At 40.6% G+C, this 22,726-nt stretch overlaps 1 protein-coding gene across 10 annotated transcripts in view; it reads left to right on the top strand.

Annotated features, from left to right (window-relative positions):
- The window catches only part of TRPM3 (transient receptor potential cation channel subfamily M member 3), a 599,217-nt gene extending 577,528 nt beyond the window's left edge, over window positions 1-21,689 (top strand). For 7 of the 10 annotated variants that reach the window (XM_042243350.1, XM_042243351.1, XM_042243352.1 and 4 more), the window contains 2 exons: window positions 1,044-1,176; window positions 13,328-21,689. In XM_042243350.1, the coding sequence (XP_042099284.1) occupies window positions 1,044-1,176; window positions 13,328-14,780 (1,586 nt within the window). In that variant the 3' untranslated portion in view covers window positions 14,781-21,689. The remainder of the gene's footprint in view (window positions 1-1,043; window positions 1,177-13,327) is intronic. The other 3 variants (XM_042243355.1, XM_060409379.1, XM_042243356.1) reach the window with 1 other exon arrangement.
- Window positions 21,690-22,726: the final 1,037 nt, after the last annotated feature.

The raw sequence follows: 22,726 nt of genomic DNA on the forward strand, positions 1-22,726 counted from the left end.
CTCTTTCGAGACATTAAAATTGGAAAGTTGGAGAGGGATTAAGAATTCCAAAATTCATTGTTCCCATTTGAAATACCCATTTAGGCAAGTAGAAGGCTCAGGGGAGAAAAGGTTCAGATTTCTCCTGGGCTCTTTCTACCACTGTATCAGTTACTAATTTGTTTACTTGCTATAAACAGAATACCAGATAAACAATAATACAAATATATAAGGTTTTACTTTACTCACCCAACATAAAGTGAAAAGGTAAATAGCCCAGAGCTCAATAATGACTCACTAAAGTGAAAGACCCCACACCTATTTTTAGACTCAGCTATTCCCTGTCACATTGTCTTGACTCAATAGCGAAATAGCTGCTGTACTTCCAGTCATCACATGTTGACGTTCAAGGCATAAAGAAGTATGAAGATGAAAAAAAGTAGAATCAACCACATACCTGTAGTTTATCAGGAAACCAAAATCTCTTTCCAATACCTTTGAAAGAAAAAGGCGGTGTAGGTGGGGTGGGGATTGAAATGTCAACCCTTTCCTGCAGCAGAGTTTTTTTTTTTTTTTGTACCTTGAGCCAAACTGTGTTTCTTGGTTGCTGCTAACTTCAAGGAATGCTGGAAATATTTGGCTTTCCAGTCTCAATAGTTGGAAGAGGGAGGGGAAATTGGGTTACAAAGGACTTTTAGTAAGGCAAATGAACAATGTGTATCTGCCACACTCCTCAGCCCAGGAGTTTTTAATAAACCTTTTTCTACAGAGCTTCCCTTTCCTTTATTTAGCTACATTGTTATCCTTACAACATATATTATTCTAACCAGTCTCTGCAGTAAACCAGGTATACTTAGGTGAGATTCAGAGGTCCATAATGGATCTAACACCCAGAAAGAGGACAATGCCACAAGTCAGCTGACCAGGTTTGGATTTAGTTTGAGTATCAGTGAAGAATCGAGGCACCATTCCCTAACCTGATTTGAGTTCGGAATGTCGTTAGGCCCACGGATCAGGCTCATTGCTTTTACTTCTCTGCCTCATATCTCTCATCTTTTCCACAGAGCTCTTCATAACTGATGATGAGCTCAAGAAAGTACATGATTTTGAAGAGCAGTGCATAGAGGAATATTTCAGAGAAAAGGATGATCGATTCAACTCGTCCAACGATGAGAGGATACGGGTGACTTCAGAAAGGTGTGTTCTCTGGGCGCATGTCTCCTGGGGGTGTTTTATTCCATGGCATGCCTTATCAATTGGTTTTGTTTACAGGACCACAAAGGAAACAGAGATCCCTCCCCCCCTTTTTGCTTATTTTTATTGTACAAGAAATCATTGAGCTTATGAGAGAACAGAACATTGTCTGAAATGTCTGTAGATCAAAATCCCAGACCTGTAAGTCCTAGATTTCTCCAGCAGGCAGTAGAAGTCGCCTTCTTGGACACTGGAGATTGTTGAGTCCAGGACAGGGCAAGAGTTGTTGGCTCAGATCAGAAATTAGAAAGTTCAGACCTAGACACAAACCAAGAGAGGCCCAGCCCAACTCAAGGCTCTCATCAAGTTTGTGTTTCACGTAGATCACTAAGCATCTTCTCCAAAGGTCAAGATGGTCCTCGGGCCTGGCTTATATGGGTGCTCAATGCCTTCTGAATAAACAACAGCAAGAGACTTGTGAATTAGAATAATTGTTGAGGGTGTTTTTTTTTTTTTCAAATTTTTTTCAATTCTTACAGAACAAGGTAAAAGCAAAGAAATAAAAGCAGATTTTTTTCTACTTACTTATTATACACTTTTAGATCTCACTGACCAAATAGGTTTATAGACCAGCAGGGCTGTGAGAAAAAAAATCTCAAAGAGAAGAGAAGAGAATACTTATTTAATAAATCTAACTTTATGCAAATAAATTTACGTTTTTCTGATTTTCCTCATTTTGCTGTAGTCTAATACAAACTTCATTCCAGGCTGGCATATTCTAGCATTTGGAGCACTGCTTTTCTGAAGAACACCCCAAGTATTATAAAACATTAGTGTAACTTTAAATTTTAAGCACTTGCAATATAAAGATGGCAGGAGTTACTTATAAATAGTGAGGAAAAGGATGATGCATTGATGACACCGGTTGATATATGACTCAGACTTTTAAGATTTGAGTCAGTCACGTCTAGTTTTCATGAAATGACATTTTGTCTGCTTAGCCACTTCATACATTTTCTCTAATGGCTCTGCAGAAAAGACACAAATAGCATTTTTCTATCCCTGGCCCATCATTTATTTAAGGAATGCAGTCTAGATAAGTGGTTATATACACACATGCCATTTAGTGATTGTATCCATAGGTACTAGCCAATATTAACGAAATTTAAAGCCGTGCACAGATTTTATACACATCTGTCATTACAAACTAGAACATTTTATGACGATATGATGTGAAGCAATTTTCTAGCAAACAGAGGAAGAAGCTGCAAATCTGAAGACCTCTCTCATGCTAAGGCCTTGAAAAAGTTATTTATTAATGGATGTATTAGCCATGTAGTTCCCATAAAATTGTGCCATGTGGACACATTGTCCATTACTCAGGCATATTTGCAAAGCGCATGTCCAGGACCCTTTGCAATGGCTTTTTGGATTCAGAAAACTGCAGACCTGGGAGGAAAGAAAGGTAGAGGGAGGAATATTAAGATGCAAAGAAGTCCTTGTCTCTCTGGGGAACTAGCATGAGAGGTGCAGACACCAGGGCGTGCAAACTGTGGCCTGTCTCAAAGCCCCTTTGAATGGGAACATGGAGCTAGAGCACCTCCACCTGAGGCTCTCACCCCACATTTACAGATGCTTCCAGAGACTTCTTCCCCAAGGCCCTCTTCCTCTCTGGGGAGTTGCCGAGCCCCACCCTTCAGGAAGGTGACCAAGATGAACAATTCCCAGAAATCAGGACAGAGTGCAGGGCAGCCCTCCCTGCGACCTAGGCGTTAGCTGACCTTCTGGAGTAATGGGGCCCAGAGGGCCAGGGTGAGTTCACAGCTAAGCCCAGGTGCCGGAGAAGTGACTCTAAGCCCAGGCCTCATTCTGCTTCTGTAGCTTCTGTCTGTGTTTATTTGAAGTTCTGCTTTAGGTGGTGATGGTGGTAGTTTTGCATCTGCAAAGGTACCAAAAGTAATGTCTTTAAACACTAGAATTATACTCAGTACAATAGAAGCACCATGAGGGGCATCGGGGAACAGAGATCAACCAAGGGAGGGAGGGGATCCACATTACCCATTTCACTCATTCTCCAGGACATGTCCTTTCTAAGTGGAGCGGCAGGTGAAATCGGCTGTCCTGTTTGACATGAGCTAGCTGGCTAGCTAGGTGAATAGATAGATGGGTAGAGAGATGATAGGTAAATATGCATAAACTCACATTTGAATACATATGTTAAATTTATATAAGTTAACTATTCACATTTTATACTATATATTTTATAATTTTCTCCTCTTATTAGATAACCTCAATACAGAGATTTGAAATCAGAAAACTTGAGAGCTGGGTCTTTGCTCTGTTTCTTCCCTTGCTACTACCTTTAAAATTCAGTTAATTTATTCAAGTTTTACTTGCATGAATCTCTTTAGAAATAAAAATGTACTTCTAAAATTGTCTATTTAAATGGATCATTATTAAATTATATTTTTGTCACCAAATAGTATGTATAGGAAGGACCCAATACAATATTCAGGAGATCATTAACACCTTGGAGGAACTGATTCTGAGAAACCCTTGTCTTTGCCATTTTTATATAGTAACGACCATGATGTATCTAAAGCAATACAGTTCCAAAATATAGTGAGCTAATTGATTGTAACCAATGCTGTTACTTATTTGGGACAATATCTAGCTAGTAATAATTATATTAAAATAGCCAAAATTTTAAGCTGTTAAGCAACATTGGTAACTACCTTCTTTTTTTAATATAAATGTATTTATTTTAATTGGAGGCTAATTACTTTACAATATTGTATTGGTTTGGCCATACATCAACATGAATCTGCCACAGGTATACACGTGTTCCCCATCCTGAACCCCCCTCCCTCCTCCCTCCCTGTACCATCCCTCTGGGTCATCCCAGTGCACCAGCCCCAAGCATCCAGTATCATGCATCGAACTTGGACTGGCGATTCATTTCTTATATGATATTATACATGTTTCAATGCCATTCTCCCAAATCATCCCACCCTCTCCCTCTCCCACAGAGTCCAAAAGACTGTTTTATACATCTGTGTCTCTTTTGCTGACTCGCATACAGGGTTATCGTTACCATCTTTCTAAATCCCATATATATGCGTTAGTATACTGTATTGGTGTTTTTCTTTCTGGCTTACTTCACCCTGTAACTACCTTCTTTTCTGAGGATGTTTTTACCCTGGCTTACAATAACCAATCCTTGGAGTTTGTGCCATCAAATTCTGTGCTCATCATCCTTTAACTAGTGGGTTCTGTTTCAATACGTGCATAGTGGGGCTTTGACTGTGTACCAGGCAATAAGGCAGAGCTCTGTCCTCAAAAAGCACAGTCTCACTGAGTTCTAGTGTACACCCAAGGCAGGAACAGCCAGAAACATCTAACTCACAGTTGTCAAACCTTAGAAAGCCTTAAAATCATCTGGAAAGCTTGTTACAAGACTGGTTTCTGGGCATCCACCTACATCCTTGGTTTCTGATTCACCGAGTCTATGGGGGGGCCTGAGAACTTGCATTTCCCAGTAATGCTGATGGTAATACTGCTAGTCCTGAACCACACTTTGGGGAACACTAATGGAATATAATGGACAAGCTTAAAGTCCCAAGTAGGATAGGACAGTGCAGAATTATTCACTGTGGAACATACATCAATAAAATTCAGTACCTTACATTTGGAACAGTTCTGGAGGTCATTAGCACAGATTGTGTGTGTGTGAAAGTCACTCATTCATGTCCGACTTTTTACGACCCCATGGACTATACAGTCCATGGAATTCTCCAGGCCAGAATGCTAGAGTGGGTAGTCTTTCCCTTCTCCAGGGGATCTTCCCAACCCAAGGATCAAACCCAGGTCTCCCATATTGCAGGAGGATTCTTTACCAGCTGAGCCAGAAGGGAAGCCCAAGAACAGACTACTTGTACCCAAAGCAGTGTTTCTCCTACACATCTGACCAGCAGCAATTTAACAAGCATGTGCTGAGCAGGGCCTGGGGTTGGAGTAGGGATAGAAGGACGTTGCTTTGAAAGACGTTCAGTGGACGTTCCAGTTACACTCAGCCTCTATTTGAGCACCTTCTGAAGGAGGAGAAGCTGCCTTAGATACCAGCCTCCTGAATAAATACAGAAAAAATTACATTCTACTCTCTCTGAAAGAATGTTTCACATATGGTAATATCACCATCATCTCCTATTTGCTTTATTTTTTCTAAACTAAATATCCCCAAATCCTTTAACCACTTAGCAGGTGTACAGCAGATCTTCCACTACCCTGCCCACTTTCTCAATATGCACTTTGAATTTTCAACATCACCCTTTAAATGTGGTATCTAAATGGAACCTAATTCTGTGTTAGAGTTAGAGCCTAGACTCAATGCCTTTATTCATTCACTTACTGTTTTTGATCATCTACTATGCTGCTGCTGCTGCTGCTGCTGCTGCTGCTAAGTTGCTTCAGTCGGGTCTGTGTGACCCCATAGACAGCAGCCCACCAGGCTCCCCTGTCCCTGGGATTCTCCAGGCAAGAACCCTGGAGAGGGTTGCCATTTCCTTCTCCAGTGCATGAAAGTGAAAAGTGAAAGTGAAGTCACTGAGTCGTGTCCAACTCTCAGCGACCCCATGGACTGCAGCCTTCCAGGCTCCTCCATCCATGGGATTTTCCAGGCAAGAGTAGCGGAGTGGGGAGCCATTGCCTTCTCCGGATCATCTACTGTATGCTAACCTAATACTTACAGAGTGCAATAGGAGAAGAACATGTAACAAGGGAAAAGTGAAAGTGAAGTAGCTCAGTCGTGTCCGACTCTTTGTGACCCCATGGACTGTGGCCTACCAGGCTCCTCTGTCCATGAAATTTTCCAGGCAATAGTACTGGAGTGGATTGCCATTTCCTTCTCCAGGGGATCTTCTCGACCCAGGGATCGAAGCCAGGTCTCCTTCATTGTAGACAGATGCTTTACCATCTGAGCCACCAGGGAAGTCCCTTCTGTAACAAGGGAAAGAACATAGTAAAATGGAAAGATTTTAATACTAATTCTGCAGTAACTAGCTGTGTGACCTTGAACAAGTTACTTAACTCCTCTGAACCTATGTCCCAATCAGTAAAATGGGGACATACCTGTGGTATTAATACCTAACTAAAATTTTAAAAGTTATTGAGATAACATACATGAGATATTATGTTTTAACTGGTAGTTATTATTTTTGGATCTACACATTTTATTTGCTGTGGGATTGCATTACCATCATAGCAGCCAAGTCATATCTTTGGTTCAGAGTGAGCCTATAATTAATTAAAACCAAGCCTTTTTCACATGAGATATTTCAAATATCTTCCAGCTTCTTCGGAAATGTTTGTTTCTAACCTAAAATCAAGACTTAGCATTCATTGCTATGAAATTTGTCTTTAATTCCACTTACATTTCTCCGGTCAACCTAGTGTATCAACCCATTTACTAAAATCACAATGTACTTTCTGAAAAATATTGTGCATCTATGTTTCTTTGTTAATCTAGATTATCAAAAGAGAGACAAGATTAATACTGAACCACCTGTTAATTAATCCTGTCTCTTTAAAATACCCAGAAGATAGCATCAGCTTAATTATTTACGACTAAGCTGTTCTATGGGCTTCCCAGATGGCTCAGTGGTAAAGAATCCACCTGCCAATGCAGGAGACTCAGGACACACAGGTTCAGTCCCTAGGTTGGGGAGATCCCCTGGAGAAGGAAATGGCCACCTGTTCCAGTATTCTTGCCTGGGAAATCCCATGGACAGAGGATCCTGGTGGGCTACAGTCCATGGGGTTGCAAAAGAGTCGTACATGACTTAGTGACTAAACAACAACAAGCCAGTCTATAATGCTGCCTAGAATTGATGTCACACTCCCATAATTCATAGAATCAGGAAGTTGAGTACTGAGAGTTGAGTACTGAGAAAACATTTCCTATCTGCCGTCTCCTGGCATTTCTTTTTATTTCCCTTTGGCTCTTAAGGGTCACCTAGATTTTCTGGTGATCACAGATGAAAGTTCTTTTCTGGTCCCTTTAACTCATTTAAAGCAGGTTTTGCAAACTGGTCACTCGTGGGCAACACCTGCCCACAGAGGGCTGTTGTATTGAGCTGACAGTGATTGTTAAAATTCACTCTGAAAGCCTTTGGCCTGGACATGCTCTCTTCTGCCACAGAACCTTCCACTGTCTCTTATGCTTTGCCTGCTTCACGTACTTAGTTGATCTGCCCTCCCATAGGGATTTGGTCCTCAGACCCCTAACTTACAGCTTCTAGTTTATCCTCACCATCACCCTAGCTGTTGGGCTCTACTTTTCAGAAGTTTCAGTTTGAATTTTCTCCTTGACAATAACAATTTAGGCAAGCTGGAATATACATCATTCCTTGTTATCATCTTTTAATCTAATATTATCTTTCCCAAACCAATAGGCTCTATAGCCCCCTTTTTCCACTTTACCTAGATCCAAAAAGTATTAGACAATGACTATTAATAGTATTTTCCAGTTACAATGTTTCATAACAAAGAGAGAATAATTTAGAATATATGAAATTTATAAATAATCCCCAAATAGTGTAAGTCATAAAAGAGGAGCTTCAGTCACTTGCCACTGTATCTTTTTTTAAAGCTGATCTTTGCTATCTCCACTGATAGATCCAAGTTTAACTTTTCTCCCCTCTTTTGGTCCCAGAGTTAATTAGAAGGATAACTGGCCCAAAGGGAAGGGTCCTTGTCGTCATTTAGTCACTAAGTCATGTCTGACTCTTGGCAACCCCATGGTCTGTGGCCTGCCAGGCTCCTCTGTCCATGGGATTCTCCAGGCAGGAATACTAGAGTGGGTTGCCATTTCCTTCTCCAGGGGATCTTCCAGACCCAGGAATCAAACCCAGGTCTCCTGCATTGCAGGCAGATTCTTTACCTAGTGAACTATGAGGAAAGCCCATAGGAAAGGGGTAGGTGACCCTAAAGTTCACAAATTAAGTATCAGTCTATGGATAAGCAAGAGTTCACTTTAGCTGCTCTGCATCATTGTCTTTGATCTGAAAACCTGTATCAGTATACCCCTTGTCCCCAGAAGAGCCCCCACAGCTGGGCTCATGTGATCTGAAGTTGTCTCTGCTCTTCATCCTACACCCATCCAACTGCTAGCACTCCAGGGAATATTTGAAATTTAGAACAGGCATGACCAACCTGTTGTCTTTTTCCTTTTACCATATTTCCTTTAATTACATTTTGAGGTTATCAGAAAAAAAAAAAAGAATTTTCTAGAAGGTAAACACACACAATACAATAATCCTTCAGTTCAGTCCAGTCGCTCAGTCGTGTCCAATTCTTTGCGACGCCATGAATTACAGCACACCAGGTCTCCCTGTCCATCACCAACTCCCAGAGTTCACTCAGACTCACGTCTATCGAGTCAGTGGTGCCATCCAGCCATCTCATCCTCTGTCGTTCCCTTCTCCTCCTGCCCTCAATCCCTCCCAGCATCAGAATCTTTTCCAATGAGTCAACTCTTTGCATGAGGTGGCCAAAGTACTGGAGTTTCAGCTTTAGCATCATTCCTTCCAAAGAACACACAGAACTGATCTCCTTCAGAATGGACTGGTTGGATCTCCTTGCAGTCCAAGGGACTCTCAAGAGTCTTCTCCAACACCACAGTTCAAAAGCATCAATTCTTTGACGCTCAGCTTTCTTCACAGTCCAACTCTCACATCCATACATGACTACTGGAAAAACCATAGCCTTGACTAGATGGACCTTTGTTGGCAAAGTAATGTCTCTGCTTTTCAATATGCTATCTAGGTTGGTCATAACTTTTCTTCCAAGGAGTAAGCATGGATTTCATGGCTGCAGTCACCATCTGCAGTGATTTTGGAGCCCCCCAAAATAGTCTGACACTGTTTCCACTGTTTCCCCATCTATTTCCCATGAAGTGATGGGACCAGATGCCATGATCTTCGTTTTCTGAGTGTTGAGCTTTAAGCCAACGTTTTCACTCTCCACTTTCACTTTCATCAAGAAGCTTTTTAGTTCCTCTTCACTTTCTGCCATAAGGGTGGTGTCATCTGCATATCTGAGGTTATTGATATTTCTCCCAGCAATCTTGATTCCAGCTTGTGCTTCTTCCAGCCCAGTATTTCTCATGATGTACTCTGCATATAAGTTAAATAAGCAGGCTGATAATATACAGCCTTGATGTACTCCTTTTTCTATTTGGACTCAAATTCAGACTTAAATTGAAGAAAGTAGGGAAAACCACTAGACCATTCAGGTATGACCTAAATCAAATCCCTTATGATTATACAGTGAAAGTGAGAAATAGATTTAAGGGACTAGATCTGATAGAGTGCCTGATGAACTATGGACGGAGGTTCATGACATTGTACAGGAGACAGGGATCAAGTCCATCCCCATGGAAAAGAAATGTAAAAAAGCAAAAAGGCTGTCTGAGGAGGCCTTACAAATAGCTGTGAAAAGAAGAGAAGTGAAAAGCAAAGGAGAAAAGGGAAGATATAAGCATCTGAATGCAGAGTTCCAAAGTATAACAAGAAGAGATAAGAAAGCCTTCCTCAGTGATCAATACAAAGAAATAGAGGAAAACAACAGAATGGGAAAGACTAGAGATCTCTTCAAGAAAATTAGAAATACCAAGGGAACATTTCATGCAAAGATGTGCTCGATAAAGGACAGAAATGGTATGAACCTAACAGAAGCAGAAGATATTAAGAAGAGGTGGCAAGAATACAGTAATCCTTAACATATTGCATGTTGAAGTTGAAATTTTCTGTGCTGCCAGAATCTTCTTTTGAATGCCCTTTTCCTTATCACTTTGGCTGTTAGAGGCTGGTTGTCTTACGACCTGGATTTCTTTTTTTAACCAGCCTATTGAGTCCCCTTTGATGGGCTTCTGGCTGTTGCTTTCTTGGCCTCCTGGGAACAAGAACCACCTCATACCTTTCCAGGTTTCTGTTGGGTGCCTATTGTGATTGTCTCTTGAATTATTCTGAAATAAGTCACACAAGATCTGGAAATTTGAAAGAAGGAAAGAAAAATAAAGTGTTCCTCCCATACAACATCTTTCTTTCCAAATTCCTTTTTCTTTTCTTACTTAGTCACTGCCATATGTATCTCCTTGAGGATTCCTTTTGATCCATAAAATCTTATCATTCTTATCTCCATATGATCTCCTAAGTTATTTGACCAGAGTCAACTCCTGGAAACTACCCCTATAAGCCAAAACTCTTGATTTGTTTCTCATACCTATTTATATCTGTAACACATGCCCATTGACAAATTAACTTTTCGAGAATTCTTTTTAAAGTTTAAGGGAAGAACTCTATGTATGGAACAAGCGTATGTAAGTTTGACTCTAGGAACTTTCATATTTTTTATAACTCCTACATTAAACCCCTATCACTTATATCAGTGACCTAACTGACGTACAGTCAAGTGGTTAAACACATCCAGGATTCTGAAAGAAAACAGATCAAACAGTCTTTTTTTTTTTTAATTCAAGTCTTACATTCCAAACCACCTCAGAGCCCACAGGACAGTTAAGATTTGGTGAAGAACAGCTCCTTGACCTTGTTCTAGAATGCTTTTCTCCACTAGCTCTACCCTCTGGAGCCATGCTTCTTTATCTTTGCTCTTGAGGCTCCCACTGTGCACCTCCTTGCTTTCCCGGAGGACCCCCTTCTTCCTTGTACCTCCTCTCTTCCTCCCATTCTTTAGGATCCTTAGTGTCTGGGTTCTGTTTATTCCCCACAACTAAGTCCTTACTCTTTCATTGCCTCTTGGTGCCTTAGCTCAGCCTTTCACCTGCTAGTTTTCTCTGCAGTGTTGGATTCTGGAACTAAAGTGAGGTAGGGTGCGCAGGGGGGTCCCCACAGTGCAGGGAGATATCTTCCCATGCTCAAACCAATAACCACATGCAGTTGTACTCAGAGAACATCTTTATCTCTTTCCATACCAACCTTGTATACACCAGACTCCAAGAAAGGACAGGAGAGGGAGGAAGAAAATTATCTTGCCTTTTGTAACTCTGCCAACACTAGAAAGCTAGGTGGACTCAGTACCTAAGTATCCCAAACAAAAATCCTCATTTTACAGAAATGTACCATCTGTCCCACTCCTGCATTTAATGAAGTAGTATTTTTATCTACTTACCGAAAGCGTATTCCATTGCAAAAACGAACTGTAATACTTGCAAATTCCCTAGGATAGATGATGAAAAAGTCAATTGTAAGTCTCTAAGACACACAAAATTATTATTGTAAGTAATTTGTTTCTTGGGCTACATGTATACCACAAAACAAGTGAAATAGGAAAAAGCTGAATTTTCTTTCTGAATCATCTGCACTAGCTGGATGAGTAGCATTGGGTTTGCCAGATACAGAATTGCTCAGTGTACAAGTCTTTTGGAAATATACCTGAGCATTGTGGCAGAGTGTGCCAAGACCCTAGAGGTGCCAAACTGGCTATGGAGCAGCAGAAAGGAGCAAAAAGGAAAAAAAAAAAAAGTCTCTGAAGCAGGGCTCTTGAGAGCAGTCCGGAAACTTAGACTGATGAAGGGAAACTGAGAGATAAAAGAGCAGAGTGAGTTGTTGGGGTGCGGGCGAGGGTGTTGCAAAGGTGAGAGACTCACATATTCCCACTCTGGCCAGCAGAAGAAGTAGGCTTTTATACGTGTGTGTGTGTGTGTTTTAAAGCTATAGGTCCCTCAGAGAGAGAAACCACATGCCTCTTACATCTCCTTCTGGCATTGAAATATATATTCTTCACTGATAGAGGTGCTGCTATTGTTAACACACCACCACCACCATCACAACAATTGGCGGGACCTAGCTCTAATTCCTATCATCTTTTGTAAAGCATGCAGCCATGTTCCTTTTAAGGGTCCATGGTCAAGTAATTTGCTGTGCATATTGGAAGAATTGGGAAAGTATCTTTATCCTCTCAAAAAAAAAGTTGTGAATAGATCTTATTTAGATTCTCCAAGATTTGCCTTTTGACATTTAAAAGTGAAAGTTTAAGCTCAAACCAAAACTTGGCTTTGGTTTGTCCTTTCCAAGTTAATTTGAACAAGTGAAAAATATGGCACAATTTTATTTTAAATATGTGGTCTCTGTCTTTATAAGTAAATGGCCTAGCAACCCATTAAACAATTGAAATCAAGTTCGTCACAGTGATTTGTTCAGTGAGCCTTTCTTGACATCTGGCAGGTATTGGGCTGGCAACATGGAAATGCAAAGAGGAATATGAGACAGATCACACCCTTAAGAATGGGGACTATAGAAATAACTGGGATAGAAAGCACCTGGATCAGCTACCTGGAAAGACAGAGAGGCGTAGGATGATTTATTGATAGCCACTCTAGAGTTTACCACAAATTATGTAATCTTGGCTAAATTTCTTGATATTTGTTTATCCTTTATTAATGAAAGGATCGGGTTAAATAAGGTCAACCCCAGGTGACTCAGTAACAGGACCATATCAGTTCCTTTGGAGGCACTACTTTCTAAAAGGATTGTTGTGAATAAGAACAATAACAAAAGATTATTATGTATATACAAAATAAATATAATCCCAGTCCATAAAATACAAATTTTGCATGTACACTACGGTAAGAATAGCTACATTCTACAATTCTCCTGCAAAACTGGATAAAGTCATCCAAATTTTTCCATCTCATTTTGCTGGTGACTGTTAAGCCAACATCCTATCCTTATTTAGGTCACTGAACCCTGCCCCAAGCCACAGTGAAGCCAGGAGGGTAGGAAAGAGTGGGACTTTGGCCCCGTTCCACTTCAAGACTTCCTTGCCTTAATGTTTAGTTGTTGGGACTGAGCATTAGGTTTCCCCGAGGGAAGGGGGATTATTAGCCAGAAACTGCTGGATTCAATCAACTCTCAAGCCTTTTCTAGCTTAGAAAGATTGGAGTTCTGTGATTCCCAGGGACAGGGTCACAGCCATCCTCTCCTTTCCACCCCTTCTCACTACCCACACCCCCTCAGTTCCCCCAGTGGGACAGTGATGGCGCCAAGTTGGGGCACAGTTCTAAGCCCCTCTGTCCCTGCTCCACAGCCTCGTGCAGAGAAACTACCCAGAGTGACTCTGGTTCTCTCTTCCCGCCCAGGGTGGAGAATATGTCCATGCGGCTGGAGGAAGTTAACGAGCGGGAGCACTGCATGAAGGCCTCACTCCAGACCGTGGACATCCGGCTGGCGCAGCTCGAGGACCTCATCGGGCGCATGGCCACAGCCCTGGAGCGCCTGACGGGTCTAGAGCGGGCTGAGTCCAACAAAATCCGCTCGCGGACCTCCTCGGACTGCACAGATGCAGCCTACATTGTCCGCCAGAGCAGCTTCAACAGCCAGGAGGGGAACACCTTCAAGCTCCAAGAGAGTATAGACCCTGCAGGTGAGGAGACCTTGTCCCCAACTTCTCCAACCTTAATGCCCCGTATGCGAAGCCATTCTTTCTATTCAGTCAATATGAAAGACAAAGGTGGGATAGAAAAGTTGGAGAGTCTTTTTAAAGAAAGGTCCCTGAGCCTACACCGAGCTACTAGTTCCCACTCCGTAGCAAAAGAATCCAAAGCTCCTGCAGCCCCTGCAAACACCTTGGCCATTGTTCCCGACTCCAGAAGACCATCTTCATGTATAGACATCTATGTCTCTGCCATGGATGAGCTCCACTGTGATATAGACCCACTGGACAATTCCATGAATATCCTTGGGCTGGGAGAACCAAGCTTTTCGGCTCCAGTACCTTCCGCAGCTCCTTCAAGTAGTGCCTACGTGACTCTTGCACCCACAGACAGACTGCCAAGCCGGAGCATTGATTTTGAGGACATCACCTCCATGGACACTAGGTCTTTTTCTTCAGACTATACCCACATCCCAGAATGCCAAAACCCATGGGACACTGACCCTCCAATGTACCACACCATTGAGCGTTCCAAAAGTAGCCGCTACCTAGCCACCACCCCATTTCTTCTAGAAGAAGCCTCTGTTGTGAAATCACATAGCTTTATGTTTTCTCCTTCGAGGAGCTGTTATGCCAACTTTGGGGTGCCCATGAAAACAGCAGAATATACAAGTATTACAGACTGTATTGACACAAGATGTGTCAATGCTCCTCAAGTGATTGCTGACAGAACCACCTTCCTGGGAGGTCTTGAAGGGAAAGTGGAGGAATCGTTGTGCTGCCATCCCGAGCGAGAGGCAGAACTGAGTCACCCCAGCTCTGACGGTGAGGAGAATGATGCCAAGGGCCGGAGAGCCACCATCACAATGCCCCCCCAGGAGGGTGATAATTCAGACAGAACCCTGTCCAACAACATCGCAGTTCCCAAGATAGAGCGCGCCAACAGCTACTCAGCAGAGGAGCCAAGCACACCATATGCCCACACCAGGAAGAGCTTCTCCATCAGTGACAAACTCGACAGGCAGCGGAACACAGCAAGCCTGAGAAATCCCTTCCAGAGGAGTAAGTCCTCCAAGCCAGAGGGCCGAGGGGACAGTCTGTCCATGAGGAGACTCTCCAGAATGTCTGCTTTTCACAGCTTTGAAAGCAAGCACAACTAAACCTTCTAATAAGCTTTGCAGGAGGCTCAAGAATCCAGCCCTCAAATTCTCCCTGAAATTCACCTGTTCCTGTTTCTTGAAACTCACCTGCTTTATTCTTAGCTGAGCAAACAAGTCATTCCTTGGGAGTTGTTAACTAAAATGTGATCAAGAAAACATTTGATCTGGCCCAGTGCAAAACACAGGGGATTTAAGTCATGTTCACACTCGATGGGTAGGGAGGGGAAAGAGGGAAAAGAAGGGTTGAGATGAATGTGTAGAACTAGTCATTTCAGAAAGCCATGAGCTCTGGGAATGAATGGGGCATCAAGCATGCTCCATGCCAGGAGACATCTTTCCATTTCTGACCATTATCAAGAGTTTTAGGATGCAGGGCTAAATTGCAAAATAAAATAAAGTAGCCAGCATACAAATGAGATATTCTAAACTTCAATTCTGTTTTCTTTTCACATTGGCTCCATCACTGGTGACTGATGAAGAGCATCCTTTTTATTCAGTATAAGCCGGCAGCAAGCAGTTCTACCTAACGTCCCACATCCTTCTCATGCCAACACTTCTGTAATTGATCATTATAAAGAAAAAACAAGGTAACAGTCATAGTTCACCTGTCTCTTATATATTCATTTCTGGTGCCACAACTTTTATCTCTTTTGAAGAAAATAAAGGGAAAAGAAATGCCTTTTTGTATTGCAATCAAAATGAAAGAAGAGTTGATGTTAAAACCAATTGTCAAGTGGTTTATTATATACAGTGGGCATTCAAGTATAGCCAAGTAAGCTCAGGATGAATGTAATTAAATAATTTTATATTTTTTAATTTATTTTATATCTCACCTATCATCAATGAAGCCACTCACTGAATATATAATAGTGAACTTTAAAAAAAAAATAGTAGGCAGAACTCACCTAAAACTGCCGTATGAGATACTGCTATATTCTCACCATCTATGTTATGTGTGATGCTGCTGTGTGACCATCATCATGTGTATGAATCCACCATGTCTTCTGAACACCTCCAGGATGTAACTGCCAATTTTCCACACCACCTGTCACATGACCATTTTGTATATGAATATCTGGTTACATGTGGATATTTTCATACCTAGACTTTTGCCATTTAATCTGAGCTCAGCATAAATTTAATTGGAGTTTTTCAAGGGCTGGTATCTTTTTTATGGAAATGTTCCAAAGCACTTTTTAGGGAAGTTTCAAAACCATAAATAACCTTAGAATTGACTGAGAGTTTGGTATCAACCCAAGCCATCAGTAGCAGGCGTACCATGAGTATTTTTCTTATACACAGAGCTATAAAAAAGATGGAATAGACTAAAGTAGAAAGCAAATAAACATATAAAGAGTCTTGTGGAATATGCTGCTTATATGCATTTACACAGAGAGACATGTTAATATATAGTTTATAAACAGACATATAGAGCTTTCTTAAAAGGCTTGGACTTTTCTATCATCTTGAGATATAACCAGGATTTTTTAATATCCAAGGAGTTCCATGGAAAGAGTTAATTATATTAAATTTTGACATGTTGAAATTATAAATTTTTAAAATCCCTATGACCTTAGCTTTTCCTTGTACAAAACTAGAGTTGCCAACATGACTCACTGCCTTCCCTCTGCCTCTTTTTTCTGCGGAAGCACTTGCTATCATGACATCTCATTTAGTCTGGTTTCTCCTGCACAAAGAGATTATTTCAAGCACAATCAGAATAGATGTACGGTTCTAAACCAGATAGTATTAAGGACTCTCAAATATAGGCATACGCTTCTAGATCAGAATCTGGATTTAAAGTGGCATAAAGAAATCTTTATCAACTCTTTGGATTCCTATTTGGATTACTGATTTTAAGAATAAAAATCTTTAAGGAAAAAGACTTAATACTTCCTGGTTATTTTGTTTTGCTATAGTTTTGAATTCCAGATTTCTCATTTTGTGAAATCAAGTGAATACATGGACAAAATCTCTAGCCTTTAAATATTTAAAACAAAAACCAAAATCTTCTGAACAAGCTTTTCAGGTGTAGAGACAATGATGTTGCTGCATATAAAGAATTAAACAATTCCATCTTCACTCCTTGGATTTAAGTGAGCAAGAAACAAGTCACCGGAGTCCCTCATATATAATTGCTCTAGAAACAATTATATTTTTACTGGCCATTTCCGCCTCAATAAACATGCATTTGGTCTAAGAATAGATTAGTTGCCCTAAAACTTCCTTGAGTCATGAATCTCCTTGAGAATCTAATGAAAGCTCTCGGCTCACCTCCCAGAAAAAAAAAAAGTATGTACATGTGAAGTTGCAATATAACCTTAAATGGTTCATGTACCCCTGGTTCCATATTGATTGATAATGAGGAAGAGGAACCATGTTCATTCATAATCAATGCAGCTGTAATAGGCACTTTACATTTCAAGACCATTTCTCTGTGATTCTCAGGAAGGCCAAGTCTCAGCACCAGAGTTTAAACCCAGATTTTGTTACTTTTGTTCCTTAGATTAGCTTTTGCTAGTTTGATGTATTTACATCCTAAACACTTTGATGATTTTAAATATGGAGCATACTTACGAAGCCAGAGGCTTCTCTAAATCTGTGGAGGAATCTAAGAAGGAGGTGAAAATATTATTCTTTGTTCACAGAGCAGGATATCACAGCACCTCCAGGGCCTCATTCTGGACCAGATTGAAAATAAGGGAAAGAAATTATGAGCATGAGTGTTTCCATTCATTGTGATTTCTGGAGAGAACCAAACCTAGGAAATAAAGTATTTAACAGCCTTGACCTTGTGACTACCTGGCCCTTTGATTGTGCATGAAAATGAAGTTCTTAAATCTTTTGTGAAGTGTGTGAAATATATAAGCCAAATTTAAGTGACTTTAAACACAACCTGGATAACTTTCATGAGCCATTTCTTTCCTGTGCATTTACATGTGTGTTATGTTTCCATCCATTTCTTTCCATTTCTGGGTGTTCTGCACACCAGTGTGGCATTGATTCTGTGGCCTTGTACAGTCAGCTTGTGTCCAAACCATTTATTCCGCCATGTCCCTGATCGAGGGGATATTAATTACCTTCTCTGTGAATTTAGCAGCCCATGAGCAGCAAGTTATTGAAGAATATAAATAAAGTCATAGAGCGCTCAAGGAAGTAATAGCTTTGGTTTAATCATATGCTACTAAGGTGCCAATTTTTATATACTACTATATGTAATGATTTGTTCTAAATTGCTCAGTCCTTTTGAAAAAAAATGTAAGGATGTTTAATGAAAATTACCTTGGGAATTCCTGATTAATCAACAAACTTTATATTTATACTTAGAAACTCTCTCTTGGGTAGATTTGAATGAAGCTGGAAAGCTTGGCTATAATTGGCAGGGCTAGTTTATTTCTCCAGCCAGAAGGTGTATTAGGGGTCAGAATGCAGCACTTTACAGAACTGGATTTTGTTTTTAAGTCTAAGCTTCCAGGTCTAGGATATTATGTAGCACTTTGAAAGTTCCCCCTTTAAAAAAAAAAAAAAATATATATATATATATATATATCAGAATTATCAAATAAGAAAAATGTACTTGTCAGAAACACAAAATGTGTTTCTTCTGAATGTTTCAAATGTATTCTAAAAGATGGTTTCTATAGATAATATTATGGTAGATAACTGGATAGTACATTTTTTCCACTTTCTAAGGCTATACAGTCTAATCTTTCTGAATGTTTGGGCTGTTTAACTTCTGTACTTATATATTATCCAGTCATCAATCAGGCTATATCTATAGGCTCTACTGTTCAATGTGTGTGGGGCAATGCTGTATCATAAAACACATGTAAACGTATATGTAACCGTATTTAACTCAGCACAGTTGTAGCATGTGGTTGCATTAATGAACGTTACAGGGTAACTTTATAACCATTTACAAATCTGTAACATTCAATAAAGAAGCACATGTTGCAAGGATTAATGATGTTCCCAACTCCATGTGATTTAGCATCCTTGTGAAATGGGTACTTCTGTCCCTGATCTGCTTTATGGTTTTCACATTCCCATAGACCACTGTAAAATATTTGTATGAGCTGATGTGCATCCTCTGACCAGCCCTGCAAGCTGTGGTAGGCAAGTTGTGATTCTGTGAAAGATGAACTGGCATGTTATGCAAAAACTATATGACAAATTGAAAAGAATATCTGAAGCTCCAGTTGAATTAGCTGTTTGTTTACATCTGCTAACCCAATGTGGAGGCAGTGTACAGTATTTTATAAGTATGTTCATGTAGTAACACTGATATGTTTGTTTCTAGATAAAGTGATGCTAGCGTGTAGGTGGTTTTATACTTGCTCTAAATACTGCATTATGGCTCACTATTCTTTAACAATATTAATGTGACTTAAATGAAGTAATCCCTCTCCAAATCCAGTCTTAATTTTTGTGGCGACAGATGCATGCACTGCTTTATGCATTTATTTTGACTTTTTAAAGGCACTTACTGTTTTACTATTGCCTGCTGTGATGCTTAAACCAGTTAGGAACTCACTCAAATTGTTGGGCTTCTTACACTGTTTGGGGATTATGTCCAATTTAAAAAAATTAAAAACAAAAAAGTAACCAAGGATTTTTTACTATTTTTTTAAGCTCTGAACAAATAATACGGAATAAAGTATTAACTGCAGGGCATATAGCTATGTAACCTGGAGATAGCTAGCCAACACCACTTGGGTTTACCAAGGTCTGGTGTTGGTGCATCTGTGATATATGAAGGACATATTTCTGAGTCTTTAGGGCCATTGGGTGCAAGTTGCTAAACCAGAGATGAGAGTGAGGAGTCCATTCAAGACAGTGTAGAAACCCACATATCAGTATGGATGAATCCAGTGGACAACATGTGACCACTCTCCTACCTTGGGGCTTTTCTCGCATTGTGTGTGAGCCTGGCCTGGGGGAGGGTGAGAGATGGGTGACTGCGTGTCTCACTGAGCACGGGATGACTCTGAAGAGTGTGCCCTTCAAGGAAGTCACCATTTCATTGTTAAAAGCCATTCAACATCTGAACAAGGGAGGATCAAATTTGCATAGTCTTATAAATGATGGCTCCTCAAAGAATAGAGAGAACTTTTCTGTCAGCCTGCATTGGCCTAGGCTTTCTTTTTACCTGTCAAACAGTCTCTTTCTCAGATTGGAGTCAATCAAAGGAGCAGTTGGTTCTGATTTTAAGGAAAACAGGATTTGTTTTTTTTTTTTTTGTAATTCATTTGAGAAGTTGGTTGCATTACCTTTTCTCTGATGAATTCCTTGCACTGATCACTGTTAATGAAATCAAGACATGACCATTTCTACATGTGTCTGAGAGGAATTCAGTGGCCAAGTAATCCAGGTGGCAGTAAGAGTGAGGTTAGTTTTCCCTTCCCTAACTGACCTGCTCTCCCAGCCCCATTAAACCTTCAAGCCATTGCCTGTTTACACAAAGTGTGTGCTGGGAAGTGAAAAGAACACGTATGGCTAGAAGGCCATAGGTTTTCTGAAGAGTGTCAGTGCCAACCTTGACCTAGGCCTTCCTCTGGAGCTGGGGGGCTGCTGAGGGCTGGGGGATGCAGAGAGAGGTTCAGCCTTGGGCCTGGATACACAGCCTTCTTCACCCCCTTAACTTTCTTCCTTGCTCTTGGCCCAGCACAAGGTTTTTTGTTTTGTATTGTTTTGTTTTCTGCCAGACCAGTTGACTTTATCTCCTATCACCTCCATACCCTCTGGACCCTGGCAGAGGAAACTGAACCAGCGGCTGCAAGCCTTCAGACTTTGTCCAGCCCTCATCTTCCCAGTGACTTAGCTTCCTCCCTGCAACTTCATCCCATGCTCCTAATTTCACTGGTGTTTGCATCAACCTCATCAATTCTTTGCCTGTCTGGATCCCAAAAGAATCAGTCACATCTTTACCCCAGCTTATCACATATCATCAGCAGCAGCCGTCTGCCTCTAGACTGTGGGGTTGCAAACACAAATACGTGAAAGGGCTGGATCCAGAACACAAATGTGTCAGTTGGGCTGGGAAAAACAACAGGAAGAAGTAGGGTTTATAGGGCTTGAGAGAGCACGTGTCTGCTACAAAGACATTCACATTCAGATTTGCAAACATTGTGCTAGCCAAACGTGTCTGCCAGCAGCTTTCAAACCTGGAGGCAATAGTTTGGGACCTCTGAGTCAGAGCCAACCAGGACCATGTTCCTGATTCCAACTTAGCGAATACATAAACAAAATACACTGAAAATGGAGGTGGGAGAGAAAGGAAGTCACCCTATTCAGGGTTCTTTCTGTTCTCCCAAATGATATGTGCATGTATATTTGCTAGCTGCATCATTCTGGACCTAAATGTGGGATCTTTGTGAGGGAGATTCAGAAAAAGAGTACCATAGCATTGTATCAAGGCTTATCTGCTTCCTGTCACTACAGTGTCTGACCTGAGTTTATATTGCTTCTCCTGCTGTTCAGAACAGTCCATGCAGTATACTGTACTCATTGCTGTTCCATAACACAGAACTTAGACTCTCATTTGTAAACGTTCTAACCATAGTTTATAATGGGGAAAGTTATTCAAATATCATTTTTAAATGAATTCCTATAAATAAAATAATTTTGCAATTGGGTTTCTTAAATATATATACATCTTTTCCTCCTTTGTGTATAGATAGACAGTGGTTTGCATATCTATCAACATTATAAATATATATAAATCCTTAGAGGAATTTTTCTTTTTTAAAGGTCTATTATTGGATTCACAATGCACTTTGAGCTTGTTTGTTTAGATATATAATTCAAAGCAGAAGTTGGCAGATACCACAGGAAAAACTTTCTGAAATTTCTGTAACAAATGTTTTGCAATAAAAAAAAAAAAAAAAACCTCAGTAGTTCAAAACATGACTTGGACTTCTTTGTGCATTTATTTGCCACCATGTGATTCCTACCATTCTCATGACAAGAATTGCTGGGGTGCAGAGAGATGGCTGCCTTGGGCTCTATAATTACTTGTAGAGCAGAGGCTGCAGCTGGTGGTCTGTGGGTCATATCCAGGCAGCAGAGAAGGAATGTTGTTGTCCAGCACAAATGTTTTAACTTCAAATAATAAAGGGAAAAAAACTGAAGAACACATATATGTACAATCTTTTATCTTTACAAAAAATTTGTTGAGTACCGGTTCTGTGCTCAATGGTGTGGCAAGGTGAAAAGCAGGCAGAGTCCCTGCCCCATGGTGTTTTGACTCTGACTGTAATAAGGTATGATCAGATATAATTTTGTAATTACCATTTCACTGCCTAAGAAATAGAGCGTGAAAAGTAAAGAGTCTAGAGGTTCAGAGGAGCGACAGTGCTCTGCAGCTCAGGACAAGGAAGGCCCTTTGGGGCAGATTACACCAGAATGTGTCCTGAAGAACAAGAAGGGTTTAGCTAGTCAACAGGAGGACGACATGCCATGTAAGAGGGACCTTAACTTTTTTAATTGACGTATAATTGCTGTACAATATTATATAAGTTGCAGGTGTACAATATAGTGATTCGCAATTTTTAAAGTTAAAGGGAATGTTAATTCGCTTAGCACCCAAATGTTACAGTGCTTTATCCTCATTAGAACCTCTAGGCAGCCCCAGCCTTGTGGACTTTGTCTCCAGTATGGACCCCAGTGTGGAGAATGAATGAGGCACTGCTCCAAAGAGTACCTTTATCTTTACCTTTCCCACTGGCTCTGTTTTCAGTTTTTTTGAAAATGGAATGGCTGGCATAGCTTTCTACAAGCAGCTTGTCTATGTTCATAAGTGTGCACATTTCTGTAACACATGCAATATTCAATCATGTGTCCTCAGATCTCCTGGAAAATCGGATCATCCATCATTTGCTGCCAAAATCTCAGATTTAGATCAACATGGAGCTTCCTTGAAGGACATATTAATGGAGGTAGAGAAA

The sequence above is a fragment of the Ovis aries genome, chromosome 2 (genome assembly GCF_016772045.2).
Source record: "Ovis aries strain OAR_USU_Benz2616 breed Rambouillet chromosome 2, ARS-UI_Ramb_v3.0, whole genome shotgun sequence".
In the NCBI taxonomy this organism is placed as follows: domain Eukaryota; kingdom Metazoa; phylum Chordata; class Mammalia; order Artiodactyla; family Bovidae; genus Ovis; species Ovis aries.